Genomic DNA, 13,876 nt, shown 5'->3' with positions numbered 1-13,876 from the left:
AAAAAAAAAAAAGCTGAACCTTAAATTTTAATGTATTTAGGGTTCATTCACTGGTTCTTCCAAGTGGTTTGAACCAGTGCTGTTTTCTTCTTTTTTTTTTTTTTACTTAATTAACATAAACAATTCCAATGAGCTTTATTTTAGCATACTTACAGAGTTGACAAGCAAACTAAAACCTATCAGCAGCTATTTTGGGAACATCTGAAGAACAGCAAAAGCATTGAAAAATGAAAGGTCTAATGCAGTGCCTCTCTTTAAAAAAGGGGAGAGAAGGGAAGAAAGAGAGAGAGAGAGAAAACTAGGAAATTAGGAATTAATTAATTTATCTCCAATTATGAAAATCTGACAGAGCAAACCTTGTGCTGTAATCATGCTGGTAATGCTTGTGCTGAAGATGTGTGTGTGATTCTGCACGTTGCACTTCAAAGGAGAGAGGAATCAAGGGAAAACAAAGGGGAATAATGAGAATGACTAAACCCCTTGTAAAGACTGACTAAAAGACTGACTAATGAAGAAGAATTCAGCACCTGGATTGTTTAGGGTACAGAAGAGGGTCTAAGGAAAAAGATGTTCTCACAACCCCCTGAGGCTGCTACTGAGCAGAAAAAGCAGGTTGGGGCTTCCAGGAGGACATGCCAAGGAGCATTGGCCTGCAGTGGCAGTGAAGAAGTTTCAAACTAGGTATTAAGAGCAATATTTTAGATGAACAACTGCTGAAGCACTGCCAAGAGGCCTCCTGTGTAGAGCATGGAGTCTCCATCAGCTGCTTTAAGTCTAGGTTAGCAGCACACCTGTTATGGACTTGATCCTGCCAGGGGGCAAGGGGAGGATGAGAACATCCTGAGATGGTCCTAATTTTATTTAATCATCTTATTTAGAAAGCTATCCTTTCCCAGGTGTAACTAAAATTTTTAGCATTTTTTTCCCCCAGAGAGTAATTGTTTTATTCTGCTGTATCTGTTTCTTTAACGTACCTAAAGTTCCAGAGAAATCATAGGCTGTCACGCTCTGCTCTCCTAGGTGTGACTGCACATAGGCTTTGCACTTACAGAACTATTTTTAGAGGATATGGTTTTCAATCAGAGGCCTTGCTTTATCTCCAGGTATGAATTCCTGGGTCATTCCCTTTCCTGTACAAGAGTTATATTCATGTAAGCTAATTTTACACTACTTCAATTGCATCCAAATTAAACTGTATCACAGTTAATCCACTTAACTGTAGTTCAAAGGCCAGAAACCGTATATACAACAGTTAGAAAATGCAAGAATGAAGGCTGCCACCTTAACTTTACACAGCGATCTCTCTGTGTATAGGTCTCCAGTTACGTGATGATACTTTTTATTTCCTTCCAAAGAAACCTTGTCTCACTTGGCAGACTGGTAACACTCAGGGAGGGATTTTAGCAGAGCAGTACAGTGAAGGGGATGCCTGGTCTCAGCTCAGACAAAAACACACAGAAAACTGGATTCCCTCTGTACCTTTTCAACATGCTTCTATGTGACAATGACAAATCAGTGACACCTTCCTTCCTTAGATGAGCTCCAATTTCTCGATTCACTGATCCCTGATTGGAAGCACTTCAGCTTGGTCTGCAGTAATATAAAGTGCTCTCACTTGCAACTGGAGTCACTGAGACAAGTTTTTTGAGATGCTAAGTGACACTTCCTGCTGAGAACTCAGAAGAATCCCGGTCTCAGTATCTCAAATACAATGAACAGTTCTGACATACACTTAATTTTCTTCTTCGTTTCTAACTTTTTCTAAAGCAAAAAATTACAGCATATGCCTTAAAAATGTAATGGCATTGTGACATATCTGAATATACAAGCTCATGTCTGGATAGCTTCTAACAGCAGATTCATATCTCATGAGTTATCTCAAAAATCAGCCTCATCTAACATCAGAGAGAAAAGCCATGCATAATCCATACGAATGCTCACTAGAATCAAAGTTTAAAACAGAAAATATATCACTAGAGTTATTCTATTGTGTACGTGTTTGTTGATGCTGAATGGATAAAACAGCAATTCAGAATGAAACTGAAACCGAAGAGCTGCTGGCAGATGATGCAAGAGCCTGTGGCTGTGGCAGCTGGGGTGTCACCACTGCCTTCCTGCATTTCATATCAGGAACAAACTGGTACTTTTCTATCTCCAGTTGTTTAATTGTAGGCTAACTTCCCATATTTGCCAAAGATTCTGGTTTCCAGTTTCGGCTGCATAAATGGGCAAGGCTGGAAAATTTGGTCAACTACAAAAAGTCCTCTAGCCAAAAGACTGAGAGCTCTTGCTATGTACATCTGTTGAATTCACATAGTACTACTACTGTTACTACTATTTTTCTAACCAAAACAAGAAATTGACTTTAAAATTTAAATCACACAGAACTGCAATGGAGATAAACAGTCTCCTTCCCTTCAACTTCTCACCTACAAAGTCTATCACTTTTGGTCTCATGTTTTGCCCATGAGAGTGAGAGCAATAACACTCCATTGTAAAGAAAGAGCTGCATGTTTTCCAGTTTGATGTCAAAGGAGGAAAATGTTGCTGTGCTGTTAAACTTTGAAAGTGTAAGCAATTGCCAAAAAGACTGCCCTCGGTGGTTATCTTTTATAAATGCTGGTGACCATTACATTAAAAAGGAACTTGGGAATCTTGCAGCCCAATTTATTTGAGTTGTCGCAGCAGAATCTAGCAAAGCACCAAGCAAGGGCATAGAATAAAAACAGTACCACGTCACTCCCAGTGACAGCACTGAGGGTGTCCTTTGCTCTACTGATGTGTTACAAATAAAAAAGAGAGAAAGGAAAATTAGGACCACATTGCGAGTGAAAAATAGCTGTGAATATAAGTGAGAACAAATATTTTGGAAAATATTTTGCGCAGTTAATCCAAGTGTTTTAAAAGTCCTGATTATCACATCTCTAATGAATTAACAGGCACACAAGTTCTCAGACATGCTCCTTTACTTTAAGCAATGGCTCCAGTAAAACTGAACGGTGCCACGCCATAATCTGTACGAGCTGGAAGTGAAGTTGCTTTGAGTGGTTTACACTGCACCAGGGGGAAGGCCAGATTAAATGCTGCAAAAAGAGAATGGTGCCACTGAGTTAAAGGCACAGAGATCTGAATTCTTTACTGAAATAATTCACAAAACTGAAGGCCAGGCACACAGAGGTCCCATCATACTGGAACACAGTCAAAACATTTGGCCTCCTGCTAAGATAGTATGACAGGAAAACCACACTGCTGTTGGTGACAGTCTCATGTAGAGTCTCACAAACAAGAGGGAAGGCAGAGCCCCTGGCATCTTCTCATTTAGTAACGTGACAAGGAGCAGAAGCAACCTACAAGTTCATGTATTTATGTTTTAGTTCTCATTTCCTTGTTAACTTACTTTTCTGGTTTTAGATCCCTGTAAATAATTCCAAGACCATGGAGGTGGTCTAATGCCAAGGCCAGCTCAGCTAAGTAGAACTTGACATCCTCTTCTGTAAACATCACCTAGAGAGAAGGAAGAGAAGACCACATCTATTTATTGGGCAGTGGTGGGCTGGCTCACCTTAAACAGACACAGGGAAGGAATTGTCTAACCTGGGAATGCTGGAAGGACCATCACATCAGGTTCAATTCTCCATTTTTTGTCCAAACTGACATTAACAATTCTTACCAGATTCTCTCTATAAAACAAAACTTGACCTGTTGAGCACCTCTATTCCTTAAAATATGCTGCTCTCGTTCATTTGTTTCATCTGTTTAGATGACATTATGCCACAATATTAGGAATAAATTATAACTCCTTAGCCTTTGGAAATGAACAGCAAAATTAAACACATTCAGTGCAGCCCATATTGCTTTCATATCCCTTAACTTCTACAGTCTTGGCATTTGGTTACCAAATTCCCATGAAATAGCATGGGACACCTTTTTGGGGAAGTGGAATACTTCCAAGTCTGAGCAGAATACACAGCATTAAGAGGATCAGAGATGGAGTTAAAACCTCATGCCTTGGAGGTCCAAGGAATATCAGTGCAGATGCCCTAAGCAGTGTTGTGCTGTCTAACATCCAAGGACTGATGAGGTGCCAACTGAAGACAGTGTTTTCTGCAGCTGATATGGACACTGCTAACACTGAAAGCTGTGTTTTAGGCGAGAAGAAACTTCTGTAATCAAAAAACCAATAAGCTCTGAAAAACTCAGATGGCAGGAAACCCCTTTGGTTCCACTTCCATTATATCTTAAGATGTTCTCTTTAATTAAATTTCAATATGCACAGAGATAATAATGCAGAAAAAGAAGCTGATATATTGGATACACAAGTGTGATTATGCATGACAGAAGTAAAATGAGTCAGCTGAATACAAATTTACTTGTCATATGTGAATGTAAATTCTATAGTAGAAGTTGTAGAGCTTAATTTTAAAATTAAGTCTCTGCTCTCAAAAAGGGGTAGCTGAAATATCTTGAGTGCTTTGAGAAGTTCCAGACAGCTGAGAGAAAAAAGAGATTATTCAGAGTACAGATATCACATAATTTAATTAAGAATTTTACTGCAAAGGCTAGAAACAAAAACACAAGGAAAATAACAAATAAATACACAAGCAAAAGCTCTCAAATTTAATCGTATTAAATGTAAAAATGACATTAATTTTAAAAGAAATTTAAATTATTTATAAGATTTAAAATAAATTATGTAGGCAAGAAATTAAATCAATAGAATCCAGGAAAAATCTAATCTATACATATACGCCTAGTTAAAGTCAGATGTCTCAAAAAGACAGAGCAAGAAATAGGCAAGTTCTGCATGTGTGCACGCAATATGTGGATATGGGATCTGACTTGAAGTCCACCGAAATCAATACCTTTCAACCAAATCTGTAACAACAAATTGCAAACAGTTCAAGCTTTCCCAGAACTTCTTCCCTTGCAATACCTTGCCCCTAAAGAGCTGCAAAGTATAGGCAGGTAAGGTGAGCTGCAAACACTGAAAAAAGAGAAGTATATTTCTACTGTCAGTTTACTGAGTAATTAACAATGGTATACAGCACAGGAGTTGGTGAATTGCCCTGGACAAGCTTTGGGGAGAACATGAAGCTTTAAAGAAGTGCAAAGTCTGAGCTGTTATCTTCCACTGTTGAGTTCCCTGGCTGTGCAGAACGGAGACCTGCCCTCTTAGGCAAGAGCCACATTTTCTGTCTTCTTCCATGAAACCAGAGAGGCCCTTGCTGAGACAGCAGTGCTGCCTCGCTAATAAAGCTTGGTCTCATGACAGCGGCAGAAGGACATTTTAAATTAAAATTTTTTAAATCTTTTTCCTCATATTAAAAATAACTGCTGCCAGGGACTGAATATTTATATAAGGATCATTACTCAGCAGTGTAATTAACTTGTTACCAATGTCTTCTTGCATTAGCAAACAAGTCTTAACAGCAAAAGCCTGGGGTCCCAAGCTGCAGTGCACACAGCATCCTGCAGCATATCACGAAGTCAGGAATTGAACAGGGGTGGGGGAGAGCTGGGGAACTTTTGACTGAAAATACTCTTTTCACAGCTTTTTTAGTCCATCAGTAGCTCCCCAAACCCAAGAAGAGCTACAGAGCTTCCCCTCAAGTTGGCATTTGAAAGGTTCCTGTCTTTAAAAACTCTGTGATAAGTGGTTGCCTGCATCCCTGACCCCACACCCTTAGAAGTATCAAGGGCTGGGGACATTGTGCTGGTGACAGAAAATACCAGGGCACAGAGAACTGCAGGGCAGCCATCCTCCCTCACTGGAGCCTCCTGCACTCCTGCAGGGACCTCTTCTGGGACTGCTGGCTCACAGAGGTTTGGAGATACAGGAAAGAGCTAAATGAACCTAGAGAACCTACTGCCACTGCTCTGTGTGGGCACCAGCCAGACTTGGGTTTGGGACTTTTCCTGCCTGCAGCAGTCCCTCTCCAGGGCCTGGCATGCAGAGGACAGGGGAGGGATGAGAGCCTGGGGAGGGCATGGAAGCAGCAGCTGCTCCTGGCAGGCAGGAGGAGGGCAGGTGAGGGCTGTGACAGTCAACTCCCATGTCCAGGCTGGTGCGTGGTCCTTAACCTGCTCCCAGCAGCTGCAGGGGCTGGCCCTGACCCACGGCCATCTCTTCCCTCTGCGTGTTTTTCCAGTGGTTCTGTGCCCATCCCTAGGGCAAAATGTATTGGGGATTGATTTCTCCGACTGTTTCTCATCACATCAAAGACTTATTCTGAAAGCATCGAGTCTGGGGCTATTTTGCTATGGGAATGGCTTAGCAGTGGAGCAGTTTTCTCTGGCAGTGATGTCTACATGGTATCTGCTGCATTACCTCTGCCATAACTCAAATACGATCATAAAGAACCCACTTAACCATGCAAGATGAGATAGCTCCATTATATATATAGATGACTATTCCCAAGGCCATTTTTCATTCCCATGAACTCAATTTGAGTTCTGAAAATCCAAGACAGTCTTTCATTTCTGAGTTAAAGATCTATCAGCTTACCTCTTTGGAGAGTCTGGTGAAAAGGTCCCCTCCCCGCAGGAAATCTAGTATTAGGTACAACTTTCCCTCTGTTTGAAATGCTGCATTAGAAAAGGATGAAGATGTTGGAAGTTTGAATCAACAAGTAAGTCCTGTTGACTAGCAGTGTGTCATTCATGCCATTACTTCACTGTCACTTCAAAACTCTGAGAACCAAAAAAACCCATTTCTGTATAGAACTTAGCAATTGGGCTTTGGCTATGGGAAAAAATAGTGTCAGCTGAGAGACAGCAGAGCATTACTGATATATTCATTTCTGTGTTAAGCACCTATGAATTAACAGTGTTTCCCACTGCACAGGGTATCAGGAGTCACTGAGAGCGAGGCATAGAGAGAAGTTCCCATGTTTGTGTGAGAGAAGAACCCACATACCAAACGTCCTTAGAACACCGGGTACAGTAATAATGGGGCTGGCGTGGCAGGAGGCAACTCCAGCAAGACACCACATTCATGTACACACCTATACAAATTTATCCTGGTACTGATTATTATACCCTGCTTTTATTTAAACTCTTTTTCTAATGATACCTGACAGCAGGTGAAGGTTTGGCAGACGTAAGCTCAGCAGCTACCCCACCAGCAGTACCTATCATGTCAGACTTTATGACAAATTTATTTCAATGGAGGAATGGCTGAAACTTACAAGTACTGCATGTCTCCTTCAGCATAAATGAAGAATTTCACACAGGTAGCCTCTATGACTTTGTTAGCAACAGAGTCATAAGTAGGCAGGGGGCATCTGCACAAAAGTGTAACACATCTAGTCACAATTCCCCGACCAATTTAAGAACAAACATGAATTATATTTTATTATAGTTACCATAATGAAGCTTGACTATGAAAGGATGGTTCACTTCTGCCAAAATATCTCTCTCCATTTTAGATCGTACCCGATCCCGAACTATAAAGAAAGAACAATAAGAACAGTGACATACAGTACTGGAATAAGGTTCTGGCAGTCTGGATTCTGATTCTCACTCTGCTGATGGCTTGTATGACCTTAGGCCAATCAGACCACTCAAGTGTCCTCTATTTCTGACTGTCTGGTCTGTGCAGCAAGTTCTCCAGGAAGAACTGGGTCTTTCTCTAGAGCGAGCTGCCCTAACTAAAATGACTACAGTATTGCAAACAACAAGAAGGCAATTACACTTCACAGAAGAGAATGTTAATGTGAAAATGAAAACTACACAAAATTAATTACTTTACTTCATTTAAGACGAAACAGAATGTACCAGTCCCAGAGCAAGTCGGATTAATCTTGTTCAAATTAAGTTATTGTATTTTGCTGATGCTAGCAGCATTTATGACATATCACTTAATAGCACTTTCTGGAAGTGATCTATATTTTACAATATTCAAAACTTCCAATAAACCACCACCCAAACAATCAGTAACAAATAAAAATTCCAAATAAAAATAGTAACTAATTATTTTTTCTGTGTAGAGATAACTTTATTGTGTGATAGCAGAGAGAAAAATCCTTTTTGTGGTTGAGATGAATAGAGAGTAAGGGAAAAAATAATTTCAGAGGTAAGCTGAGTTCAAGCTAAACAAAACTAATGTTGAAGATTTCATACCAAAGCCATTTAGCAAAATATCTAGACACTGAGGAGGATTCAACTCCCCACACTACCAAATCTCGATCCGAAAGATGCATTTGCATTTTTTAGTCAATCACTACTTTATTGAAAAATATTGACATTTTCTTTGTTCTCTTCACAATGCCAATATGCTTTTCAGAAGAAAGCACCTCTAAGACATAAAACTATTTTAGGTAGCAAAGCCTGAGATCTGTCAGACTCTCTCACTGCAGGCATGTGTTGTGGAGCTGCTCAAAAGCTGAGCACTCTCAGCACCCGAGTAAGGAACACACATAACAAAACCCCTGTCTACTGCTGTACTTCAAAAACTGATGCACAGAAATAGGTCCAAACTAGCTGATCTGAAAACCTTAAATAGCACAGGTGACATACTTGAGTTTCTTGTTATTTTGATGCTTTATTTGGGCCAATAGTGACATAAGCTTTACTAGCTCATTCAAGCTACCTTGCAGATAAATTCAAAACAGAGGGAATGGTGGAATTGTAATCTCATCCCACAAGTTAAAATCACACATCCTACACTCACAAAATGCTTAACTTATGTGAAGACAGACTGTTTCTTGTGCTGTCCATCAGGGATGATCCCAGGTGGGGATTCGTGTTGGATAGGTGGGCATTGCTGGACACTCCACATAGTACATTTCCCTTTAAGCTTCGTTGGGTAGCCCAAGAAAGTGTCTCACTGCACACTTGAGAACAGGCTGCCAGAACAGCAGCACACCCTCCACCTCCCATCATTTTAACCTCTCAACAGGCAAAGGCCCAGCTGTGCAGCCCAGAGCTTTGCCAAAGCCCCGTGCCCTGCTTGCTGCTGTGGTGGTTACCGGGTGTGGACCAGTAACCACACAAGGCACCCTTGTCCCCACATGCACACAAGAAGCACACCAGACTTAAAGAGAAGGTGATGTTACCACAGAAGACATCTCATGCTCTAGTCACGGCCCTGTAACCACTCTGAACCTGCAGCTGATGCATTATGGGGCTACATTTCCTTTTTCAAACCTGTCGTGAAGCTGGAGGTTGAGCAGCACCGCAGACTGTCCCCACCTGGGCACTGCTGGCCTGGGCCAGCCCAGGACCCCTCAGGCACCATTTGGTGGCAAATGCACCTAATGAGGGTGTGTGGCAGTGGGATGGGCTCTGCTCCCTGGGCTGAGACCCCCCTGGTGCCCCACCATGCTTCCCTTGGGCTGGCTGGGTCCTGTCAGGGTGTGGATGCTCTAAATTAGTGCTCCCATGACAGATAGCACTTTCCTCTTTAAAATCTTATGTAGAGAAAGATCCCGCCACACAGTGCATAGTACAGACATCTTAATGGACTGCCTTGGCCAAGGGCACTGGGCTGCAAAGCAAATGTGATAAACAACAAAGTGCCAGTGTGACTATCTGCTGACTGCACTGAGCTACAGCAGCCTGGACCCTCCCCAGAGTCCTCTGGAGGTGGCTCAGGACACCACCTGGTGATTCGGTTGCCTCTCTGAGTGTGTCAGTCTCCCTCCAGTAATTTTGGAAACTGTCTTCTTGATGTCACCAGGCTGAAACCGGTATTTGAAAGTTTGAATTTTTTTAAACTAGGAATGGGTTGTCAGATAATAGGTTTGCTGTGTTAGTGACTTTTTCCTCAATGGTTTTTCATCCTTTTTGACAATTTTAACCAAAGTGCTGCTGTATCCCCTGAAACACCAGGGAGAGAAATCCCCCTGCATGTGTGACAAAAGCATCTGCCACTTACAGAAAGCTGTTTCTGCAGGAAGATACATGCAGAAAATACACAAATAAGGTAAAAAATGTCACAATCTGCCCAGAGATGTTTGGCAAAAAGCATTATTAATTACAAATTATTTGCTCATCCCTACCTTTCAATAAGAAATGTCACTGCTTAACCAGGAGTGAAGAATCAATTAATTAATAAAGCAAGAAAAAGGGGAGCTACAAACTAAGTTAATTAAATCAGCATCAAAAAGTATCACAGAAGGAGAAATAAATCAGTGAACAAAATTATGGCTTAAATTTCATCCATTGCCCTCCTCACTTTAAAACTCAGCACTTGGTCTCAAGTGGAGCAAAAGCAAAATAGCACTCAGGCTTAGGAACTTGCAACTCAATTTCAAATTCTTCACATAGCACAGGAACACAAAAAAGATAATGCAAATAGAATATATACATAAAACTCTCTGCAACATCCTTTTCAATTCTATTGCTGTTATTTTAATCTGGTTTTAATACTGTCTGTTGTAGGCAAAAGCAGAGAGCTAAATTCTAATTCAAATCCACACTGCCTATGTCCAGAAGACAAAGTGCATGTGTGGTCCCTAATTACCTGAGATACGGAGAACTCAGGCTTTTTAAAAGTGACCATAGTCTTGCTTCAATACTTCTGCTTGGAAATACTATTTGCTTTACTGTGTTCTTGTTCCACACAGTACTAAACTCAAATCCTCTGAAGAGCAGCCTTTCATGTTGCACCTTCATCAGCAGAGCATCATTACAACACAAAGGAAAAACAGAAAAGCATCTTGTTGACACACTGGATGCAGAAACATCCAATAATGTCACACAGGGACTTCATGTGCTTTTCTTTTGAAATGCATATCATTCTGTGAAGGTGATTTTTCTGGAAGAAAAGTTCCTCTGTGGCCCAAAATATCGAACCTTTTAGAGATGGGGAAAGAGCCATTATATCACAGCTTTACCACTCAGCCCTATGCTTCTGCAGCAAAGGTAGAAAAACAGATCTACAGAGCAGGAGACACTCCTTTGTAGAAGGGCACTCTGAGAAATCAGTAAGAATGGAGACTGTGTTTTAGGAGTCCAGAGTCTTGGGGAAGTCATTTTATTTCCCCACCTCCTTTTTTCCTTTTTTTTTTTCCTTTTACATGAAACAACACATTTGGCTTTAAAGAAATCAAAGAGTTGCCTCTGTTTGTTATATTTTAAAGTCACTTTGATGCTCCGATGTTGAGATTCGGAATGACAGATGTCTCTAAATCAACACTACACTTTAGTATTGAACTTCCATTTCTAGTCTTTATCACCTATTCATTATTCTCTCTGTTTGTAAAAGTTAATTAAATCTTGCAATAACCCTCCGAAGTACCTCTGCTCAATTTTCCAACAAAGAGAATTAAAGAAGAGATTGATGAAGTCTGATGCTACAGAAAAAAAAATAAAAAATCACATGAGACTTGTCAGGAGCAAACATGGCTTCTGGGACATACAAACTCAGCTGAAAATAGATCCTCAGAGCAGTAACCTGAGCCTTTGTCATGTTTTCCTCATAGCTTTGACCAGCAAGGAGCAGCCGGCTGAGATGAGGGTGCTGCACAAGTTGCCTCCCTCCTATCCCATGGAGCCTCTGGCAGCTGCAACCTCCTGCTGTTTTCTCACTGGGACACCAACTTGGATCTCTCTTCTTGACCAAAAAAAATCCACAGATGCTGCAGGAGATTAAGTCTGTCTTAGATTTTTGGCTGAAATTAGCTGTTGGGCTCAACACCCTCACTAGAGAAATACTGACTGACAGACCAGCCAGATGATCCAATAAATCTCATGTCTTTATGCAGAGATGAAATTTCCATTTTTGTGTATTTTTAAGCGGAACTGGACCACTGAAAATCCACAGATTTGCTTATGCATAGCTCCCGGGTGAAAGTGTTTCCCACCAAGGTCTGTGAGTTGCAGATGTGAAATGGTATCCAATAAGCCAAATCCTATGGTGATGTACATCACCAGCAGGGTCAGAATTACACCCCTCACAACTGCATAAACCAGTTCTAAATAAATTCATTAAAACCAGACTCAATAAGAAGCTTGGTGAAGACAAAAGAAAGCTGCCATATGCTACAAGGGAATTTCCTCTAAAGATCCAAAACCGACAGCTGGAAATACATCTGTTCACAACTTGTGCAAAACTGAAAATCTTCAACACCTCTGCTGAGTTGCACCTGGAACTATTTTTTCTTTTTAAGGAAATCATATGTTTGATTTAAATTTATTTACCTTAGTGGATGTGAGATCCTGTGAAATCATCAAGAAAGTATTTATTTCTTGAATTTGAGTGTAACATGCTCCTATGCTTCATTTGCTTCAGTTGTACTGAAGTGGGACTTAGAACTATTTTTTATTATTATTACTACTATTGCAGGAAATAATTTCAATACTAACTCTTACGGACAGGCAATAATTACCTACACTCTAGGAATGAGCATAATTTCAAAATGACAAATTAAGAAGAAGGCTGGCCTTAGAATTCAGATGTCCCAGTAAACACTACTCATAAGCAGCTGGGGAAATTATGATGAACTGAAGGAAGAAACTGGTTTCATATAGTTTTGCAATAAAGAAAATTTGTTTAAAACATGTATGAGACAGTTTGCCTTCTCTCCCTACACAAAACAATTTCAGATTAATTCCAGCATACAAGAAACTGGTAACACAAAGATGACCAGGACACACAGTCCTCAGTCCTACTCTTAAATACAGTCTAAAGAGGGATGATTTTTTTTCTATCGAACTTCTCTCATATCTCCTGGGAGACTGTTTTTTCCCTTGCAGCTCCTGCCCTGCAGTGCTGGCTAACTCACATGCAGCTGCAAAGAAGAGGCAGCACCAAGATTCATATTTCCTATCCATGGGATGTTCCAGTATCAAATGAGTGTCTGCCTTGAGTTTTGCTATGGAGAAGTTGTTAAGCCAAGAGAAGCAATGAAGTTTTTGGTTTTTTTCTTGTCCTGCTTGAGATGGATCTGATCCAGATGTCCAGGAACTGCTGGGTCTCTCAGGGCAATGAGTTCTGCCGCTTGCCTGTTAAGCTTGAAGCCCAGCATGGTTTAATCAAGCCCCGCTGCTCTTTGCTCTGAAAACACACCTGTTTGTTGGGCTTTACAGGGAGAGCTGAGTAAAGTCTGCATCACCTTACTCTGGAAGTGTGAAAGCTGTCTGTGCTTTGGTATGCACCACAAATACTTTCTGCAGCATATCATCAAAGGCAAGAATACAACTTTTATGATTGAAAAGTATGAGGAGTGAACACTGGCTCAGGGATGAAAATGCAAAGATATTCCTTCTTATGCCAGCCTTCTACAGAAAAAAAAAATTGTCCTCTTTATTCAGTCTCTCCAGGTCTAAAAAGCCATTTGTATCAAAAGGGGCATTTCCTCTCCTTCAGGACCTTTGAACAACTACTTGCAAGGCCGGGCAGAGGTGAAAGGGGGTGAGGGTGGCACAGGATCTCCCCAAGAACTCTTGGCACACCAACTCAGGGCAAAGTGTTCCTGTGTGAGAGCGACTTAAAGCCCACCCAAGTCCCTTCTCTTTTGTTATATGAGCCCCTACTATTTTGTTTAATGGCATGGTATGAAACCTTCTGCCTGGTCCAGTTCAGATGTTTAAGGATGAGACCAATAATCTTTTATAAAATATTAAGTGAGAGTTCCTGGAAGAAGAGGAAATGTGGTATTTCCTCTCTGTATAGAACATATGTACTGGGTTGCTGTCATTTGCCATCAGGGCAGTTTTAGTCATAGGCTGAAGTAATCCCAGTAAATGTTTTCTGTAGGCCTCTTGGAAACTTGTAATTTTGAATATTTTGAAGATGTTTTTACTGTGGGTTTTTGTTCTCTAACTAGAACAGAAAGCCTAAATTCAGCAAGTTTTGCCAAAATTAAATTGAGAAAAATTGTTTTGGCTGCATCAAAGTACTTTGTTAAGGGTTTTATTTTATCTTTTTATC

At 40.7% G+C, this 13,876-nt stretch overlaps 1 protein-coding gene across 8 annotated transcripts in view; it reads right to left on the bottom strand.

Moving 5' to 3' along the window:
- The window catches only part of RPS6KA2 (ribosomal protein S6 kinase A2), a 275,673-nt gene that overhangs the window by 62,244 nt on the left and 199,553 nt on the right, over positions 1–13,876 (bottom strand). For all 8 annotated transcript variants that reach the window (XM_038133585.1, XM_038133590.1, XM_038133584.1 and 5 more), the window contains 3 exons: positions 7,365–7,445; positions 6,506–6,585; positions 3,398–3,504 (listed from right to left, as the gene is read on the bottom strand). In XM_038133585.1, the coding sequence (XP_037989513.1) occupies positions 3,398–3,504; positions 6,506–6,585; positions 7,365–7,445 (268 nt within the window). The remainder of the gene's footprint in view (positions 1–3,397; positions 3,505–6,505; positions 6,586–7,364; positions 7,446–13,876) is intronic.

This window comes from Motacilla alba, chromosome 3, assembly GCF_015832195.1.
Source record: "Motacilla alba alba isolate MOTALB_02 chromosome 3, Motacilla_alba_V1.0_pri, whole genome shotgun sequence".
NCBI lineage: Eukaryota > Metazoa > Chordata > Aves > Passeriformes > Motacillidae > Motacilla > Motacilla alba.
The sequence above is the reverse complement of the archived record's forward strand: the minus strand, read 5'-3'. Positions and strand labels throughout refer to the sequence as shown.